Source organism: Magnolia sinica, chromosome 8 (genome assembly GCF_029962835.1).
Source record: "Magnolia sinica isolate HGM2019 chromosome 8, MsV1, whole genome shotgun sequence".
In the NCBI taxonomy this organism is placed as follows: domain Eukaryota; kingdom Viridiplantae; phylum Streptophyta; class Magnoliopsida; order Magnoliales; family Magnoliaceae; genus Magnolia; species Magnolia sinica.
Genome location: NC_080580.1, coordinates 42,049,003 through 42,071,050, shown reverse-complemented (window position 1 = coordinate 42,071,050; position 22,048 = coordinate 42,049,003). Strand labels below are relative to the sequence as shown.

General features: G+C 37.9%; 1 protein-coding gene across 4 annotated transcripts in view; it reads left to right on the top strand.

Annotated features, from left to right (window-relative positions):
- LOC131253265 (importin subunit alpha-9) overlaps window positions 1–22,048 on the top strand; it is an 87,995-nt gene that overhangs the window by 3,212 nt on the left and 62,735 nt on the right. For all 4 annotated transcript variants that reach the window (XM_058254214.1, XM_058254210.1, XM_058254213.1 and 1 more), the window contains exons 3-5: window positions 14,348–14,501; window positions 14,839–14,941; window positions 17,125–17,309. In XM_058254214.1, coding sequence (XP_058110197.1) covers window positions 14,348–14,501; window positions 14,839–14,941; window positions 17,125–17,309 — 442 coding nt within the window. The remainder of the gene's footprint in view (window positions 1–14,347; window positions 14,502–14,838; window positions 14,942–17,124; window positions 17,310–22,048) is intronic.

The window sequence follows — 22,048 nt, the reverse complement described above, 5'->3', positions numbered from 1 at the left end:
GCTTGTGGGAGTTTTTGTGCTGTTTTTGCCGGTCTTGGATAAAGAAGGGTTGCATCGGGTTGGCAGTTGGCGTCAACTTGTGCCATGACTTTCATCATGAATATGAACAATATGACTTCTCATCACCATAATCATGATAAAATATTTTTCGCAACAATGACACGAGTAGTGTTCTGGTCTTGTTGTTAAGATTCTAAAATACTAAATTCTATCCTTAAAGTTGAAGAGGCAGCATGCTTAAAGACTTCAAAGTTGATATGTGTAGCAAGTGGTACATAAAAGATCCTTGCTAGATGCCTCTCGACCAGGTTGAAGGATCTTATGAATCAGATTATTTCCTCGTATCAAGGGGCATTCGTGAAGGAAAGGCCAATTCTTGATTTTCTTCAAGTTGCAAACTAATGTATTGACTCGAGGAAAAAAATTCAGAGTAAGTTGGTCTTTACTGCAAGATTGATATGGAAAAGGCATATGATCATGCTAATGAAAAAGAAAAAAGAAGAAGAAGAAGAAGAAAAGGAATCCAATCATGTGGACTAGGACTTTCTTCTCTATTTGCTTCAAGGAATGGATTGGTAATTGATGGATCATGTGGATTAAAGGTGGTATGTTGTTGGCATCCTTTCTGACTATGTTAAATGGTTCTTTTATTAGCCTTTCCCCATCTATAGAGGGTTGAGACAAGGACTTCCTGTTTCTTCCTTGCTCTTTTCCATTATAGAGGAGAGTCTAAGTTTGCTTTTGGAAAAAAAAAACTATGGGTATCGATCTTATCGGAGGATTTGAGATTGCTTCCCCCGAATTATTGGTAACTCATCTTCAGTTCGCTAATGATTCTCTTATCATGTATGGCTCTTTGCTTCAACATGTAAAAAGTCTCAAGGGAATCGTATGGTGTTTGGAGCGATTTCTGGCCTTATAGTCAACTTTAACAAACACTCCATGGCATGAGTAGTGACTCGTTAGGAAGATGTCCAAACCTTAGCAAATTGAATGCGTGCAGTAGAATCCTAGAGTTACACTCCCAATGAAATATTTTGACTCCCTTTGGAAGTTAAAGCATCAACACATTCCTTCAAGCATCGCACAACCAAAAGGATTGAGAAAAATGTTGGCAAGATGGAACAAAATCCTATTTTTCCATGGATGGAATATTATGCTTATTAAATTGGCGACATCCAATATCTTCTAGTATATTTTCTTTCTTTATTCAAGATGTGAGTGAGTGTTGTGTTAAAAAGTTGCAAGGAGAGGGATGACGAAGGAAAAGTTGACAGACATGAATTTCATGTAGTGAATGGGAAAATGTTGAAAAATCGAAGGACATAGGCATCAATTTACTAAGAGAGAAAAAAATTGGCCTTTGCGAAGAAAATGTTAGTGGAGGTCTAGAGGAGCCAAATGCATTGTGGAGGAAATTTATCGTTAGAGAATACAATGAATCCGAATTGGGTGTTCACTAGTACTTAAAAGGAATCTGGGTTTGTTAGCATGGAAAAGCCATCGGTATTTTTGGTCGAGAGCATGATGAAAGAAGCCAAAGTCTTTCTCACAAGGTTAGCAACATATTTAGGAGTGCAGTCCATTTTATTGTGGGATGAGGCGATGGGATGAGTTTTTGGCATTATGTGACTTGATGAGATTCCTCTACCAGAATCCTTTCCTTCACTTTTCACATTGTCCATTAATACAGACACAATAGTCATGGATTGTCACAAGTATGATCGTGCTTGGTCGTATAGTTCATGATCTCTAGACCCAACCTTGCTGAGGGGGGTGTATTGTCTTTTAGTAGGCTCGTTGTAAGTAATATGAATCTGATATCAACTTGGATGACAAAGACAAAAAAGTGTGCAAAGGTTCAAAGGAAGGCGTATTTTCATTTGGTCCTTATCAAAGAGGGATGAGGTTGCATCTCCACGTGCCAGAGTGTGGATGTCAACAATTCCACCAAGGCTTGAAGCTTTTGTGTAGAACCCCATGGCCAATAGAATTCTCACAGGCATGGTGTGCCAAATCGGTTATGTAACGGCCGTATCGGTTCATCTGTCACTCTGGCAAATTGTACCCAATCCAAAGTGTGCGGAATAGGTACTGTTCATACAAGTCTTTACTTTTCATTATCATTTGTCCTATTTATTCCAAAATTTCCTTTAAGTCTTTTGTCTGTTAGCAATCTTATCAAATCTCTTAACTGCTTTGTCACTTTTTATTCTTCACATTATATTTTATAGGATTTAAAGAAGAAGAAGAAGAAGATTGGTGGAGACATGAACATGATGAGTTGTACTATCTAGCTTGTGACGTCATAGGCTTAGTAGCATAAAAAACATCACCCCTTATTAGTGGCATGCCATCTCATTCATTCATCTTGAAGATTCTGAAGGGCATCATTCTTTCTTTTTCATTCGTGTCATGTCTGGAGTGTGATGTGTGTGAGTTGAACAAACATCATCATGTTGCTTTTCCATTATGTGTAGAAAGCATAATTTAGTTCATTTATCTTTAGTTTATTTAGATGTTTGGGGATCAATTAAAATATCTAGTAGGTTAGGGTACAAATTTTTTGTTACATTTGTTGATGATTTCTCAAGAATGGTGTGGATTTATTTGATGAAAGATGGCTATAACTTATTCTCTAATTTTATAACTTTTCACATGGAAGTACAAAATCAATTTAATTCAAAAGTGTCTATGTTTCGTTTTGATAATTCCAAGGAATATATCCTAAGCTTTCAGTCAATATTTTTCTAAAACAGGCATCCTCCATTAAACATCATGTGTGCACACCCCACAACAAAACGATATTTAAGAATGGAAAAATAGTCACGTACTTGAGGTAACTTGTGCTTTATTAATTCACATGAATGTTTCCAAAAGTTTATGGAGTGATTCAGTATTCACAGTGTGTTTTCTGATAACTTGGATGCACTCGTCTGTTTTAATGGGTCAATCACCGTATCAAATGTTACTCCCAGATACTCCGTTATTTTCTTTGCCTCCCAAAGTTTTGAATGTGTATGCTTTGTTGATTACACTGAAACATTCTTTCCTATGGCCAGGTTGAACTCCATTCGTGTTATATTGTCTGTGGCTATTAATCTTGGTTGGCCCCACTTCCCACTCGATGTAAAAATGCTTCCTTGATGGTGATCTCACAAAAGAAGTTTGTATGGAGCAATCAAAATGGATTTGTTGCTCAGGGGAGTATGACAAAGTGTGTAAACTGTGTAAGGCGATTTATGGGTTGAAATAGGTTCCACATGCATGGTTTGATAAATTGAACAAAGTTGTGTTGAACTATGGCTTTGTTTGAAGCCATGCTGATCATTTTGTTTTTGTATGGAAAGGTACCTTAGGCCTTATTGTACTAGTATTGTATGTGGATGATATTGTTGTTAGAGGAAGTGATAATAGGGGAATTGAGGAGTTAAAGAAATACCTTCAAAACGACATTTCCTTAAAAAAGATTTGAGTCATCTTCAATGTTTTTTGTTATAGAAGTAGCTAGATCCAAGGAAGAAATTATTCTGTTTCAACGGAAATATGTTTTGAATTTTCTCATGAAGACATGTCTTCATGGTACTAAGCCAATCGATACACTGATGGATCCTAATAACAAACTCTTTAAGCGATCAAGAAGATTCTATGGAAGACTCAGGTAGTTATAGAACATTGGTTGGAAAACTTATCTACTTAATCATCACTTGACCGATTATATTTTATGTTATGAGTGGCCAAATTATGAGGTTTCCGAGAGTACCTCACATGGATGCAGTTTTTCAAATTATGTGATACCTTAAATGAGCATTGGACCATGGAAGTTTGTATAAATGGAACGATCATCTTCAAGTCATAGGGTACTCTGTTGCAAATTGGGCAGGTTCTTTAGCAAATATATGATCTATGACTGTGTATTGTACATTTGTGGGAGAAAATCTAGTCACATGGAAGAGCAAGAAGCAGAGTGTGGTGGTCCAATCGAGTGCTGAAGCAGAATATAAAGCAATGGCTTGTACCACCTCTGAGTCAATGTGGATCAATAAACTGTTGCAAGAAATGGGGTTACAACGAGTCTACCTTTGGGGTTATTTTGTGATAATCACGTGGCATCCCACATCGCGAACCATCTGGTCTAGCATGAAAGAACTAAATACATAGAAGTTGATTGTCACTTCATATGTGAGAAGGTCTCCAACGATGAAATCTCTACACCACATGTCCAATCTCAGGATCAATTTGCTGATGTGTTCACTAAGGTTCTTTGTCACAATCAAGCTGTATGCATATACTGTTACTGCACTGATTTGTGCAACTATTTGTCAATCACGTGCATCTGTATGTCAGTTAGTCGTTTGAGCCTTTGGAAGTTGAAGACCGAAGACACATGAAGACTTGGAGCATCAATGATTGAATAAAAAAGTAAGTTGAGGTGCCTTAGTGACCCTAACCTTAGATCCAAAACAACCTAGCCTGTAGATGATCCTAACCTTTATAGTTAAACCTTGTTTGATCATCACATAGCCTTAGGAGCCTTAATGGAACATGATAAGTTAGGATAAAAGAGGTGCGAAACTGCTCTAAAAGTACCAACCCAAAACAACAGTTTTCGGGGGATCTTCCATCCCATCAACAGGCCATCGATGGGTCTCTATCGGACCCTTTAATTGATCGAAGCGCAGGGCTCGATCAATTGAAGGTGGCTAGAAACGTCCAACGACCAATTGCCTATATGCTGGAGTTTCTCGATTCCATCGAAGGATCTTTGATCCCATCACTAGCACTAATATTAGGCTCATGATGGGGATACAACATTGCTGTGAGATCGGAATGGAGGACTCATCAACCCACGACGTTCTATAGGGTTGAGAGAGAGCGAGAGACTCGATTTTCAAGCCAAGTCGACTCACGGTGCTGGTAGAGACCACATTGGTACAACTGCTACTGTCCATGATCAATTTACAATTCTTTTCTCGACACTTGGTATAAGTGTAAAAGATTGTGTTCATATGCCAATCATCATTTTCTTTAGCTTGGGCAAAGGCGCATCTAACTATAGCGAGAGTGTGGGTTTCCTGCTCATCAAACTCCTCATCACTAGCACTAATATTAGGCTCATGTTCCTCTACACCTCAATTGCTTTTGGCATCATCCGCCTCATCTATTATTAGAGCTTTACCTATTTCTTTGTTTGGGCATTCCTTTGCGAGGTGACCATAACCAATGCAGCGGAAACATTGCATGTGCTCACTTCCTTTCGAACTAGTGCTGACTAGAGCCTTACCTTTAATATCTCTATTATAGGTGGGAGCACCAATTGGGGCTTTAGTCTGGCTTCCAAGGTTAGGTTTGGCTCCCTGAGGAGCAACTTGCCACGGGAATCACGGGACCCAAACTGCTTCATGGTCGGTTGCACTAGGTATCGTTCAAGCTCCTTTACCCTAATGTAGGCCTCCTCTAGTGTACCAACATCATGAGGGATGAGCTCACGCCTAATCTTGGGGCACATGCCCATCCTAGAATGAGACAAGGTCACAGCAAGGGACTTGTTGACATCACATTGCATCGTGAACTCCTCGAATCTCTTGATGTAATCCGATACAGGTATTGATCCATGCTTGAAGGATTGCCACTGATCCAAAAGGCGATCACGGATGGAGAGCGGGACGTGTTTTTCTCTAAGAAGTTCTTTCATCTCAACCCATGATGTTATGGGTTCATCTCCATGTCGCTTTGCCTTCCGCCTTGTATTGGTCCAAAATAGCTTGGCTTTGACCCGTCAACTACATCTTAGCGAACCTCGCTCGATGACAATTTGACATGTCATGCCACTCGAAGAAGTGGTCTATGTCAGCTAGCTAGTCAAGGAACGGTTTAAGCGACCATCAAAATTGGGAGCATCGACTTTGACATTCTTCATAACCTGTTCCTCAGGGTCGCAACAATCCTGCGACTCTCTACGGGGTGCGTGGGCACGCAGTCCTACATGACCTACTCCCTGACCAAAGTTTCTATTACGATCTCTAGTGGGTTCTATTGGGACTGGACCTTGTCCAACTGGGTCCTCATTCGCTAGCCCTCTTGTCTGAGACTGGTAGTCTTCCCCGGTGATGGGGGTACCATGAGAGTAGCTTCTAGCCGTGTGATACTTTCGTTGCTAGCAGTCAATTGTGCTGCAGTGGTCCTATTGTGCGTCTCAATGGCCGTCGGACGGCGGTTTATCTTTTCGAGAGCCTCAACAATATAATTTGGGTTCATGGTGGGGAATAAACCAAAACCACGACCCATGCGCATTTGCATACACTAAACGACCCTAATGAAAGGCAACCTAGCTGAATGTGATGCAAATTTCAGATTTGATGATGCTCAATGCGAGATACTATATGATGCACCCGTACTTTATGTATGATGACCCCAAGTACCTTAAACTCTATGGACAATCCTAGAATGATTCTAATAAGGCGAAAACTGAAAATTCAGCAACTAGGTGTCTTAAAGTCACTTAAGCTTGAAAATTCCAGCAATATAGGACTTTTAAAATACCCAAGCAGAAAATTAAGCAAGTTACATGCAATATATATGCTCTACTATTGGTTTAGGAATTTCGTCGAACACCTACCCTATGCTAAACTTAGGCTTTGATACCAAATTTGATGTAGGATGAGTGAAATTGATGAGTGAAACTAACTTAGGATGCAAGATGTGAGATCAATTACGCATTATTTTAGCATTCAACATGTAAAACCAAACATATCCACATAATAGATTTAGAAAATTCAGATTTGTAACGCAAATGGCCTAGGTTATCACATACGCGGCCCACTTGGAAGTAGGGACTTCCAATCTAGCGCGTGTAGTGTAACAACCACATGAAAAGACAATGGCGCCAATAAAATCAGGTTTGGGCAAGGGATTTATAAAAAAAATCAGATTTTTGTTAAGGTTTTGGGATTTAGGGATTGAGATTAGGGAATTTTTTTTTTAAAAAAATAAATAAATTTAGAATTAGGGATCTAGGGATTAAGGGATCTATGGATTTGGTAGGGTTTGGAGGGGAATCAAGGAGAGAAAGTTACCAAAAGGGGGCCCACATGTGGCAGCCCGTACGGATGCACGTGCATGCATGTCTACGTATGGATGGGTTGGGAAAAAAAGAAAGGAGGTGGATTGGGTTGGGTTTTGATGGGTTTAGAAGAAATGTAAGGGAAGGGGAAGAAGACAAAGAGAAGGAGTGGAGTACTTTATTGGAGAAGAGAAAGAGGAAGAAAACACGTTGGAGGAATCCACCACCAAGCAAGCTTCTACCCTTCCACATTTCGATTGGAAGAGAGGGTTTGTCATAAATCCTAAAAACAAAGAGGAAAAACACCCTTTCAACATAAGACACACACACACACACACACACACACACATATATATAGGGTTGGACGTCCTCCTCTTGCTTTTATATTAAAACTTAAAAAAATTACGAATATGCCACTCACTTAAGTGACATGGCCCGTCATCCAAAATAATCAAACCAAAACACTTACCATCAATCTTAACTGTCAAATAAATCCTTAAAAAAAAAAAAAAACATAAATAAAACAAGATCAGGGTCCAAGGGGCCTAGAGTTGGAAGATCTGGTGGCCCACACGAAATAAAAATCCTATGATTAAAATTGTCTCCTAAGCAGGTCATGTGCATAATCCCTAAGTGGGGTCTTCCTGATGCACGTCCAATGCATGTGGGGTCTTTAAAGTGGCTCGACGGGCCCTATCTGGAATTCGTCTCCCATCCATAAAGATAGCTGCGCCGATGTGGGTGCTTGCCTTCGTCTCTGGCACGCTCGAGTATATCCTTTGATATCCTCATCACGTCGCCTCCCAATTTTCCTTTTCTGTTTGATTATTCTAGGTTGTATTCGTTTCCTATCTTGCGTTTTGCCTTGGCGGGTTGTTTAATAAATTTTTTTATCTCTAGAAAAAAAGTGATCGACAACTTTTTGGGCCTTGCCCAACTGTCATACATCACTGTCACTCTGTATGTCTCACCGTTCGGTTTGAGGTCCTTTACCCAAGCCTGCATCTCCTCATACTTGTAGTTAAGGTAGACCTCGAGATCTCCTTTGGTGTTTGAAGCTTCATGCCTTGGCCAACGCGCTAGATGACGTCGATTATATTATGGAAATGTGAGTTGGATTCCATATGTGGTTCGAAATGCACCACTTGGTTCTATAGCAATCCTCAATGCCTCCCTAAGGGCTTGTTTGATTATTTGTAATTTCAGGTAGTCAACTGTAAATAAGTAATAATTATTTACCTTTGCATTTTCTGGAAATGTGTGGCATCTGAAAGAAGCCTCAAATTATGTGCTGTTGGGTACCGTGCTACGTGGCAAAACTTTGTTGGCACTACCATGTTCTATATGTTTCATCCATGCCATCCATTCATATTGACAAATCATTTTAGGGTATGAGCCTAAAAAATGGGCAGTTCCAAAGCTCAAGTGGCCCATAATGGGAATAATGATGTCCACTGTTGAACCCACTATTTTTTTGTGGTGTGTTCTACTTGAATTTCCGATCTGCCTCATTTTTGGGGTCATACACTAAAATGATTTGAAAAGATGAATGAGTAGCATGGATATAACATGTACATCATGGTCGGGCCTACATATTTTTGGACTCTTCCAAACATCCAACGAAAGCTATCATTGTGCTTTTACCACCGATTACCTGTATTTACTGACTATCAAACAGGCCCTAAATCATCCATTGCTCCATAACATATCAACCTCCTTTGCTTTGCACCTGCAATGGGTGCATTTGGAACATGGGTGCTTTGAGTGTGCTGTAGGGCAGGCCAGCAAGAACTAAAGCCACTACCACCTCTACCGTGCCTGCCAAGCTCACGTTTAGAGGCCTAAAACATTGGCCTAGTCTCATCAAGTCATTACCTCTGCTCCTTATTCCAACCCGATGCCAATGACTAGCACATGGCTAGTTTGTACTCCATTCTATCCCTCTTAGTAACACAATCCTAGTGATATGCTAGGTCCACGTCATCGTCATCATCACCATCATCATCCCACTCCTCCACGGTCCCTAGGCCCCGTCCATGAATCGCAACTCCTCCCTAATATCCCTCTCCCATGTCTGTTGCTATTGCTGTTGCTTGTGTATTTTTCCCTCGCTCAACACCTTTCTCATCTCTATTCTCACATCCTTTGGAACACTTGGGCAATCCTTCATATTCTTGTACCCCTTGTTAAGTGCTCCTTTAACCTTGAAACCTCCCCACTCCTCGATGCAAGCCCACGGTAGTTGCAAACCATTCCAAATCTATTTCCCTCTATTTGTTGTCCATGTCTCCACCTGATGTTCCTTGCTTCTTTTTCCGACATTTTAATTTATGATACCCGTATAGAAATGCAACAATAATATCGTCAGGAACACGTCAATCACTTGAAATTGTTTATGAAACAAAGAGCCATACATCCATCCATGTATGCCCCCATTGATCAATCCATTTATAGATACATTCATACATACACACATCAATACATCAATCCATCCATCCATACATACATACACACTAATACATCCATCCATTCATGCATCCATGCATGCATGCATATATACATACATACATACATTGATATATACATGCGTCTCTATCCATTGATCCATCCATTAATCCATCATCTATAGATACATTACATACTTACATTAATTACTACATCCATTCATCCATCCATACGTGGATACATACATAAATACATACATACATATGTTCATACATGATCCATGCATACATCCATCCATATGTACATATATGCATGATCCATCTATACATCCAACCACACATGTACATACATGCATGATCCATCTATACATCAATCCACACATGTACATACATGCATGATCCATCTATACATCCATCCACACATGTACATACATGCATGATCCATCCATCCATCCATGCCTACATGTATACTTAGAGCCTTAGATACATCATATATGATCCATCATCCACCTTTCCAACCATCCATCTATCCGTCTGTCCATGCACACATACATACATGCCTATGTTAGATACATACACACATGCTTCCATCTCTCAAAAAATGCACCTACTCACATAAATATGTCAAACAACATACATCCATGGGAAAACATATTTTTTGAAATGAAAAATATAGTTTTTTAAAAATAGTTCTTTTTATATTTATTTTTAATATTTTTAAATCTTTGGAAAGGTAATATTTTTCTCAAAAAATTCAAGTTATCATTCACAAACATCCATCCATAAATAAAAAAGAAAAATAAAAAAATAAAATAGATCATTAGTTTTCCAAATAAAACCGATTTTTAATTGATTTTCAAACTTATTAATAGTTAAAAAAATATTTTTAGAAAAATCAAAATTTTACATGAATTGATGGATCGGCCAACTCTGATGAAGATACTAAAAATTTAGGCCCTCAATTAGTAATTTTAGGGAGAAAATGGGTGAAAATACATTTTCTCCAATTTCCCCCTATTTTGACCTCCAAATCTTGAGATTTTCAACTCAAATCCACGAGAATCATACATACATGGGTTTAGATTGAAATTGATGCTCAATTTTCTAGAAGAATATATGTATATATATATATATATATATATTTTTTTTTTTTCCACAAAAAATCTCACATTCAAAGATTTGGCCCAACATCGCTCTCATTGCTTGAATCTCCACCAAATCGAAGCTTCTTCCCCAAAAAATCTACTAGGTATAGTCTAAATTCCCCCCCGGTTCGAAAAAAAACCTCTCAAAAGATTAAATATATTTTATTTTCCAGCAATATCGTGTTTCTGGGAGCTCTCCTTGCGTTGGCAATAATATCGCCAGTAAAATCGACATGGGATATATACTTTGACATAATGGCGATATTTTGACAATATATTAGTGATAGCATCTGTACCAGGAAATTTTGCAAATTCCAGAGGTTTCGGTGTTGCCAGGCTGGCGATAAATATGGCTGTATTATCGATATTATTTGTTCACTGGTTATATTATAGGTCATTAGTGTGTGGAACCTCATAACGCGCGAGGGTAGCCAAAACTGTCATAATGCTGTTATATTGGTCATTGATGTTATAAAACTATGCTATGATATAAACTTTTATTGACCTCACAGATTTTTATTGTTTAATTTGAATAAATGTACCTTCTCGGTTTAGGATGGTTTATTGCACATACAACTACAAGATTGTTATAAATGAGGACGTTGGCGATAAAGGTCAAGTGAGATCCAAGGAAAATGGATAAAATAGTTATGATTGCAAATTTGCAATGTGGCGTATATAAAAACGCTTGGTGGGAGATAATATTGACAATGTAAACTTGTATAGGCAGGACATTATCTGCAACAAGGTGTTCCGTATCCGTTACATTACTATCGTAAAGGCTGATATGTATAGGTAATGACCATGACCGTTACACGATATGGGGTTGAAAAGATGCAGTTGGTTTTCTGAGACCGTATCGGCCTCTATGGGGGTCGTGTAGGCCATTACGGGGCATAACACTGTTTCGAAAAACGGCCATCTTTTTTTTTTTTTTTTTCTATTTAAATTCATTTTTCTTCTATTTTTTCCACTTTTCTTATACCAAGAACTTTCCTGGATTATTCTACAACACATTTCGACCACTTTTACTATATTTTTTAGGATTAAAATCGTAGATTGAAGCAAGGTGTTCTGTAACGGTAATGGTGGCCGTAACGGCCATCGTCGTTACCTTTATGATAAAGGGCATAATGGCTGTTACGGCCCCATAACGGTCATTACGGTCTCTTTTTTTTTTTTTTATTTATTGAAAAAAAAACCCGAAAAACCTGTATCTGCCCCGTAATGTTGATTAAAAAGTAAGAAAAACCTATATTTGTCCTGTAATAGGCCATTTCGGGGCTATTATGGCCTTTATAGGGGATGTAACGTGCCGTTAACGACAATTACGAGTTTTTTTTTTTCCTTTCCATAACGGCTGTTACAGCCGTTACGACCCCTTAACGTGTAACGGTTACCACCGTTACCTTTATGTAATGGCCTTTACGGCCCCGTAACGGCCTTTACGGCACACCATGGATTGAAGTGATTTGGGCAAATAGAAACTTTGATGGCCATTTTTTTTTCAAAAAATAAAATATGGTATTTATGCCTTTTTTCCGATTTCTAGTTCTAATGCTTGATTGTGATGTGTAAATATTAGAGACATATAACCATGTTTACAAATTCACTAGACAACTAGATACAACACTCTCACCAAAGAGTGGACCGTTACACTATCATAAACATATTCAAAACAAAAAATCAATATATATTTGGAATGTTTACATTATTCTGTATTTTCTAAATATTTTTTAAGAACTTTTTGGGCAATTTTCTTTTTACGACCATTATAAGGGTCGTAACGGTCGTTACGCTACCGTATTGGCTGTTACGGCCGATACCCATTTCAGTAATGGTGGTGACCGTTATGGCCTCCGTTACTGATACAAAATACCTTGCTCTGCAATGATGTAAAATGGGTATAAACTTTTTAATACTTATGTCTAGAAAAGATTCTGGCACTGGAACCTTCGTGTGTTGCGTGTCAATACATGTCAATGCATGTAAATATCTATACATGTTGACACTGTGTAAGTGCTAAAATGGTTAAATTCTTGTGTTGTTGTTGAATAGTTTTGTGGTTACCTTAGAGAGTGTTTGGTTCGAACAATTCTAGCATATAACATGTTTATTCCAAGACATCAATTATTACTAAAATGAAACTTCTTTTGGTTCCCAAAATCCATTTAATGTTTGTAATTGCTGCATAACCTCTGCAAATCAAGTATTTCCTTTGGTAATTAGATTTTGTACTGGACAAGATATGACATGTTAAGTCTGATGCCTAGTTGCATTTCATTCACTGATGCCCATAAATTTTTTGTGATAGGCAGCTGCAAACATATTTACACAAATGGAGCCACCATTTATATGCACCAATTGATGGATACACCTACTCTTTCTACTTCTCGTAATACAACAGCACAAAGTTACAGAACTTTACAATGGGAAGTAGAAAAGAAAGTCTGTTTTTGTCAATCAGGGTGGATGTAGATACAAATTCCCTTGCATGAACCATAGGTATGCTGTTTTTCGTCCTGCTTTCTGAAGGTTCTCTGTACGGTAAATGCAAAATCCAGAAACTTGTGAGCTGATATAATCATTCATAAAAGAAATGTATGATATAATCATGTACGGATGCATGCTTGTTTCTGATCTGGCAGATTCGTGATGTTTTTGATTTTGAGGCCTTCTGATTTGTGATGTTTCTGATTTTGAGGCTTTGTGATCCTACAGAGGCGACTTGATGTATTTCTTAACTTGTAAATTTCATGTGCTTAGCTTTTTAGTGAATCAGTGTTTTAAATATTGACGATATCAGCAGATATATCCCACGATTTATATTGTATCCCACCTGTGCGATATGAAACGCACAGGTAGTGCCAACACATCCCACCTATTCAATCCAGTGAGCATTTTCAATTTTCAATCCTTGTTTTTGTTGTAAATGACGTTAAACCAGTGTCAAATGGTTACAAATCTATGATTCTTCATGTTTTCCATGAAAAATCATGGATTTGGAACTTCGATTTCGAGATTTGGGGGAGATGGGTCAAGTTGTGGAAAATTGAGAAAAATAAAAAATTCTCAATTTCTCACAAATCAGTTGCAATCTTTGTATCCAAACACAAAATTAAACATGTATGTAACCTGATCTAGCAATTCTTCTTTTGCTTTTGAATGTATTGCTTGTGTTTCCATACATGTCTTCTTACGTTTATAAATTATATGAATAGACTTTGTATATACTTGTATCAATTCAGCTGGAAAGCACATATATTAGGACCCGAAACAAAGGAAACCCCTATTATGTGTAACTTTTTTTTTGGGAATGTTTTGATTTCTAAGTCTGTAATGATGCCTTTTTCAACAATCCCTGAAGTTTCATTGAAAAATTCGACCAATTTCGCAATGTTCCCATGTTTCCCAATGACAGCGATACATAACGCGATACAACTGATATATCCCATGCGATAACCGATATTTATCTGTATCCCAAGGGCACGATACGTTACACGATAACGATATTTAAAACATGGTAGCGAATCACTGTGTACTACATCAGAGTTCATATTCTCATAACATTCTGGTTAATTTGTCCATGGTTTACTTGCTTATTGCATTCCCTGGTTTTGCTCAGTGCTTGCCATCTTTTCCCTGTTCTGGCTTGACAGTTTTCATTTCTTATCATGATTATGTTGAAATTACAGGGGAAAAGGTTCTATGCAGAGGAAGGTAGAGGTACTTCGTGATTTGAGGCATTTGTTGTCGAAGTCTGAGGTACCTCCTGTTGAAGCGGCCCTCAAAGCTGGGGCAATTCCTGTTCTTGTGCAGTGTCTTTCATTTGGATCACCAGATGAGCAGGTCTAGAAATTTTGACTTCTGTTGTGGTAGTAGCTGGTTTAAACATTTCTTGTACAGGTCATTCTTGTTAGAAATTGGAAGCTAATCACTTATTCAACATTCACAACTTAGGAGTAAGATTTTCCTGTTAATTACATGCTTTTGGGAGTGTGTAAATTGGTAATGTTCATTCATTTTCTGCGTGCGCACCTGTGCTTCTGTGGCTGTGTGCAATATTCTACTTCTCTAATGCCCCTCAAAGGAAAAATGAAAAAGAAAAAAAAAAGAAAAAGAAAAGAAAAAAGACAACTCAGCCTTAAAGAGAAGATTTCATTATTTCTTTGCTGTTATATTGCAGTTGCTTGAAGCAGCCTGGTGTCTGACTAACATAGCAGCTGGAGAACCAGAGCAGACAAAGGCTCTATTGCCTGCATTACCTCTACTTGTGGCCCACCTTGGAGGTTAGTTGTGTATGTGGCATTCAAACATACTGATTTATGATTTACTTCTGTTCTTAGGAACTGTTATAAAGCAATATGAACTTTTCAAAAATGTAATGGGGGTTTGTCACGGTGGATAGGTTGTCTCTTTACCCACAGGGCTTAGGTCTATTGCCTAGGCCTTCATTGTCTAGGTAATCTCCCAGTTTTAGGTGATTGCTGCAACGCCATCTAAGTGCCGAGAGGCTGCTTGCAACTTGAGGATAAACTTCTCATTGAAGTTTGTCACGATGATTTTGTGGCAACACTTGCAAAAATTGTCAAAACGATTGAATGGACTGCCAATTCTACTGTGGGAGGTTTTGAAGGAGAAATTTCAAGACTGTTTTCTACTGGTGGACTGTTTGCAAATGTAACAGGATTGGTGGAATTGGAACATCTTGAGTCATGCTACTTGTGTGTATGATGCCTTTAAGTTCAAGATCAATTTGCTGCACAATGAATTTGGCAAGCATGCATTAAAAACGAAAGAGAAGCTTAAACAATTGAGAAGTAGGGAAAGACATTTGATGAAGATGCCACAAAAGAAGAACATAGAAAAATCGATGTCACGGACGATGATTTTGTCCTAGATCCCGAGTGTCTTGGGATGGATGATAAAGATGGAAAAGAAGATAAAATGTATTTATGCATAAACCACAAAATCAAAGAGGTTGATTTCTTTTCTTTAAATTTTTTTTCCCTGGTTTCTCCCACTGCAAGAGTATTTTCTCCGCATATTTTATTCCAATCTATCATTGCCATATGACATTTACAAAGATGCTTACATGATACATACACACCTACACGTTCACGTACACACAGGGGGAGGGAGGGGGGCTCCAATTGAACAAATCTACCTATTTATAGCCCAGTGTAGATCATTTTTGGAAAAATAGGCCTAATTGCCAATTCAATCGGTGCATTTGTTGGGGCCCATCTGGATGCAGACTATGGCATTACAGTGAAGAACATTTTTAGGAAAATAGGCCTAAGTGGCAATTTGATCCGTGTATTTGTTAGGGCCCATCATGATTGCATATGGTCCTAAAGAATCATTTTTATCCAAGATTCCTAAAAATCCCCTTAGCCTTGAAACGGATGGCCATAAAAAAGGTCCTACTTATGGATGGACAATGATTAACGACACGTAATTATGTAATTTTCACAGCATAGCCCACGAAATGGGTGTCAGAATGGTCTAGATCGGTTGAGTGGATGGTGCAAGTATCTTGATGCACCTAGGAGTACTATAACTTATAATGCTACGAGGGCGCTGAATTGTTTCACAGCCCACAATACCACCCATTTGGATCTAAATTTCTTCCTTCTTTGTTTTTCTCTTTCTCATTTAATTTATGCCATTAAAGATCCCTCAAGAATTAAATGTCCCAAAATAGAGAAATATTAATGTTTGAATGACACATTAGACTCCTTGTATGTGGAAACTATTACTAAAGACAACCAAAGAGACCTTTTAATTTTGGACTCTAAGAAATCCGTCAAAATCTTTTCTATATGAAGATGTTGAAGAATTAAGCTACAACCATAGAGAATTTATCTCCCCTATAATATCTCTGAGCAAAACTCTATATGTGGGGCCCACTAGACTCATAATTGGGCTTTTAGGCACCACAATTGAGAGCTGATTAGTGCTATCAAAGAACTATAAAGTTGTAGTTGTATTGCGACACTTAGATATCCATAGAGACGGATGTAGGCTATCCATTGGATCCTCACCATGTTTTATGGGTTATCATGAAAATTCACTCCATTTGAACAATTCTAACCATTTGATCAATAAGCTACAAGATAAATGGTGAAAATCATTTTTATGGAAAAATGGGCCTAGTGGTCAATTTGAGTGTGTATTTGTCAAGGCCCATCTAGTATTGTCAGAGATTCCTAACAATCCCATTCATGGCTTAGAAAATGAATGGCTATAAAAAGGAAGTCCAACTTATGGTTGGGTAAGATAATCTAATCAGTGTTATTTTGACAACATAGCCCGTTACATAGCCCTTCCCTTGTTCTTCTATTAGATGCAGTGTCGGATTTTTGTTTTTAATTCGTTGTTGTTAGGTCTACCTTTATTGATTTATTGTATGGACTTGAGCTGGGATGAATGTTTGATTTGTGATTTATAACTTTTACATATTGGATAGAGAAGAGCTCCGTGCTAGTTGCTGAGCAGTGTGCTTGGGCATTGGGAAATGTTGCTGGTGAAGGAGAGGAGCTGAGGAATATTTTACTTGCCCAAGGAGCCTTACCATCTCTTGCATGCATGATGCTGTCAAATAAGGGTTCGACTGCAAGAACAGCTGCTTGGGCTTTGTCAAACCTAATCAAGGTCTGGAATAGTTTCACTGAGTAATTGCTTCATCCTATTGTTTATGTTTCTCATAATTTTCAGCCATAATGAAAATTGGTCCTTAGTTCAACTGAGGAATGGCTTCATCCTATTGTTGGGTGTGATCATCACCATAAATGATATGAATGGGTCCTTTATATGTCCTGAATTTCTAGCTTCCTAAAAGTTTTCTTTGGTGGAGAAGATAAGCAATTTTTGCAATAATTGTATTTATAGTCATGTTGACTTACGGAGCTACTTCATCTTGTTATTTAAAATACGGTGAGTTATTTGATACTCTTGCTGAGTATAATGCTTGATACATAGGCAACGTGTTCCGTATCTGTTATGATACGCCTGTAAAGGCCGATACGTATAGGTAATAGTCATGACCATTATGTGATATGGGGGTGAAACGGGGTAGTTAATTTTTTGAGTCTGTATTGATCATTACGGTGGCCGTAAAGGCTGTTACGGGGTGTAATGACCGTTACCATAGTAACGGTTGAAAAACTCTCCTCATTTTTTTATTTTGAATTCATTTTTCTCCTCATTTTTTCACTTTTCACATTCCAAAAACTCTCTTAGATCATTTTACAACAAATTTCGGCCACTCTTACTGTAGTTTTTAAGATTAAAACCGTAGATTGAAGTGATTTGAGCAAATAGAAGCTCTGATGGCTTCTTTTTTTTTTTTTTTTAAATTTTAAAAATTGAAAAAGTAGTATTTATGCCTTTTTTCTAATTTCTAGTTCTAATGCTTGATTGTGATGTGTAAACATTAGATACATATAATCATGTTCACAAATTCATTAAACAGCCTGATACAGCACTCTCACCAAAGAGTGGACTGTTACACTACCATAAATATGTTCAAAACAAAAAATGAATATATATTTGGAATATTTATATTATTCTAGATTTTCTAGATATTTTTTGAGATTTATTTTGGCAAAATAAAATTTTTAACCGTTACGGGGGTTGTAACGGTCGTTACGCCCCCGTATCATTCATCACGGCTGATACCCGTATCGGTAATGGTAGTAACCATACCGTTACCGATATAGAATACCTTGTACATAGGTACTCAGAAATTGTACACGTCTCGTACATTAATTCAAATGAAGGCGACCATATGGTGGAACCCACCGTTGCTAATTTACACTCCTAAAACCAAATTGGTTGAACAATCCTCACCATTAATTCTTGGACACTTGTTTGTTGAAATAAGTTCACGGGATATTTTTCATATTTAATAATCCTATAATTGCCCACAAATCTGGTAATCAAATAAGCGTGATCTTTAGTTCATGATATGTCTAAACTAGGACCTATAATTTGGATCGTTTAATTTGAATTACTTGTATACACTGTATGCAATTTCTTAGTAATATCTAAGTGCCTGCATGTCATCCACCATTGTCAGGTAGAGTTGAAAATTTTCTCTTAAAATGCTAGCACTCTTTAGATGTTGGTAGAGAGAATGTAATATTCATATATCACCAGTGATTTAAATATCAAAGCATTGGCCAATACTATTGATATCGCATGTGGTTGACAAGATATAGAGGGGAAGATATTAAATTTCCTTGAATCACACAAAATGTTGCGATGTATTAGGTTGAGACTTCAATGTAACTAGATTCACTTTTGAGAAATGCAATGGAGGTAGGCTAACTCACAGCATGTAAGATTTTTTGATTGGGTTGGGATCATATATATGAATATCGGTATCGTATCAGTTGATACAATCATATCGTATCTGTATCAACATGAGACGATATGCGATACGGGACTGTACTGACCTGCATTGGCGTATATCGACTGATATTGGGTGTATTAACATTGATACGGGGCCGATACGGTGATACAGGCCGATGTGCCCATAAAAGTCCAATTTTGATTTTTTAAAAAAAACTTGTCTCCTTTTTTTTTTTTTTTTTTTCATTTAAACCATGGAAGAAGCTTAAAAACTTGTTTTAGGTTACGTCTAGACGTTTTGGGATCAAAATAGATAACTTAAATGGGATTTGAAAAATCAAAGTGAAGTGGACCATCATGGAAAAATTCAAAAGAAGGGTAAACCTTCACTTTCTTTTTGATATTTTCATCTTCTTTTTGTTGTATTTCAATGTAATAGGCCCTAGTTCCCCTAATCATACTTGATTTGTGTTCAATTAGGGCCCATTCAGTTGACCTTTGACAAGTCAATCCGACAAACAAAATTCTTATCAAAGAGTCGTCTGTGAAATTATGGTCTCCCAAATTTGTGGGGAGGGATGGTGTGATGTGAGCCGATAGAATACACATGTGGCTCATGTCTTCCACACTAGAGGAGTTATCTAGAGTGGATTCGGACTCCTCCATATCATCTCATGTTGTCATCATTGCCTTGCCTTTAGATTTTTATTTTCTAGGGCAATTTGGGGCAAAATATCCGTAGTTTCTACGGTTGTTACATTGGACTTGTTTAGGTGTTTTAGCAGATTTACCTTTATATTTCTCAACCTTTTTGTTCTTCTTGTCACAACTCTTCCCTCTAGTAAATTTGAGAAATTTCTTAAGTGTTTTAGCCAATCCTCTTCATCCTCATCATCATTATCACTTTCAGATTTAATTTCTTTATGTTTATGTGAATGCCTATATGATGTTTTGAGGACAACCAATTTCTTTCCTTTAAAGGGGGTCTTAAAGTGCAGTTCAAATGTTTGTAGGGAACCTATAAGTTCGTCTACTTTCATTTCATCTATATTCCTACACTCTTCTATTAAGGTTATCTTAGGAGTAAACCTATCCGGCAGGGATCTAAGTATTTTCCTACATATATGCCATTCCGGAATCCTCTCTCCTAAACCCCATATGGAATTGCAATTATCATTCAGTTTAGAGTAGAATTCCATGACAGTTTTAGACTCTTCCATATTAATGTTTTCGAATTTGGTCATTAAGAGCTGAAGCTTCGATCTTTTTATTGTGCTAGTTCCTTTGTGGTTGACTTCCAAGATGTCCCATGCTTCCTTCCCGGTTACGCAGGTGTATACGCGTTTAAATTCTTCGGGAGAAAGCACACAGAGAATAGCATTGAGAGTTTTGGCATTATAGGTACATCGCGCTCTCTCATCGGCACTCCATTTGGATTTATCTTTGGGAGCGCTAATGGTACTACCATTAATCACGACTTGTTCTACGGGTATCGTCCATCCTTCTTTGACAATAACCCAAACCATGTGGTCAAGTGACATTAGAAAGACACTCATCCTAGCCTTCCAATAGGCGTAGTTAGACCCGTCAAAGTAAGGTGGTTGTGAGACGGTATTGCCCTCTTGGTTAGATGACATTCTTAAGCTCCTTGGATCAACTCCAGGTGGTTAAGCCCTTCAAGAGCTACCCGCTCTGATACCAATTGAAATTGCGATTTTTACAGCTATATGTGAAGTGCGAAGGCTTGGTGGAGCTAAGGAATGAAGGCTATGTCCTACTATGGCTAGTTTCTGTTAAGAATCGAAACACAGAAATTAATAATACACAACAGTTCTGGAAATGACATAATCTTATGAGCATTCTAGGCTTATAAATAGCCTTTACAAGTTTAACAGAATGAGAAAAAATAGCTCACGTTTACAATTAATCAACGTGATAAGTGCAACTAGAAACACTAAGCTAGTACCCTAAAGACTAGGACTGATTCAAACTGAATGCAACAACTTATCTAAATTCCTAACTGAATCCCTAAACTTTCTCTTCATTCCCTCCCTTAAACTAGTTCCCTACTGCAACTAGTTTAATTCAGGAACTTGGCAAACTCCCAACTGACTCCGAAACCTCTGAAACGCATCCAATGTGAGGGGCTTTGTCATCACATTTGCCAGCTGATCTTGTGTTCCACAATAAGCCAACTCAACTACTCCTTCTCATGTGAGATCACGAAGAAAATGAAAGCGCTCGTCAATGTGCTTGCTTCGACCATGTAACACAAGGTTTTTTGAAAGTTTAATTGTGGAACTATTATCACAAGGAATTGTAATACACTCACTTTCTTCCAGAATCAGTTTCTCAAGTATCCTCTTCATCCAAACAGCTTGACTGGCACAAGCAGCTGCAGCCACGAACTCTGCTTCAGTGGTTGAAAGTGTAACTATAGGTTGTTTTCTTGAGGACCAGGCAACAGCTCCAGATCCCAACATGAAGACATAGCCTGATGTGCTTTTCCTGTCTTCTAGATCTCCTGCATAGTCGCTATCTGCATAATCAGCTAGACCTTCACACCCTCCCTTCTTGTAAAAGACTCCAAGTCCAGTGGTTCCTTTCAGGTACCTTAGTATCCTTTTGGCTGCCAGTAAATGCAACTCAGTTGGTTTAGCCATGTACCTGCTAATCAAGCTTACTGCAAACATCAAGTCCGGCCTCGTAGCTGTTAAGTACATGAGACAACCCACTATCTGTTTAAACAAAGTCTTATCAACACCAACCCCATTCTCATCTTCAAAAAGTTGACAACCTAGAACAATGGGATTATGAACCGAGTTGCTATTCTCCATCTTAAACCTCTTCAACACCTCCAAAGCATATTTTCTCTGGCAAATATAAATTCCATCCGACCTCTGCAATACTTCTATGCTAAGAAAAAACCTCATTCTCCCCAAATCAGTCATATCAAACTCCCTCAACATGGAATTCTTATACTCAACAAACATTAATTCATCATTGCCAGTAAATATTAAGTCATCTACATATAAACT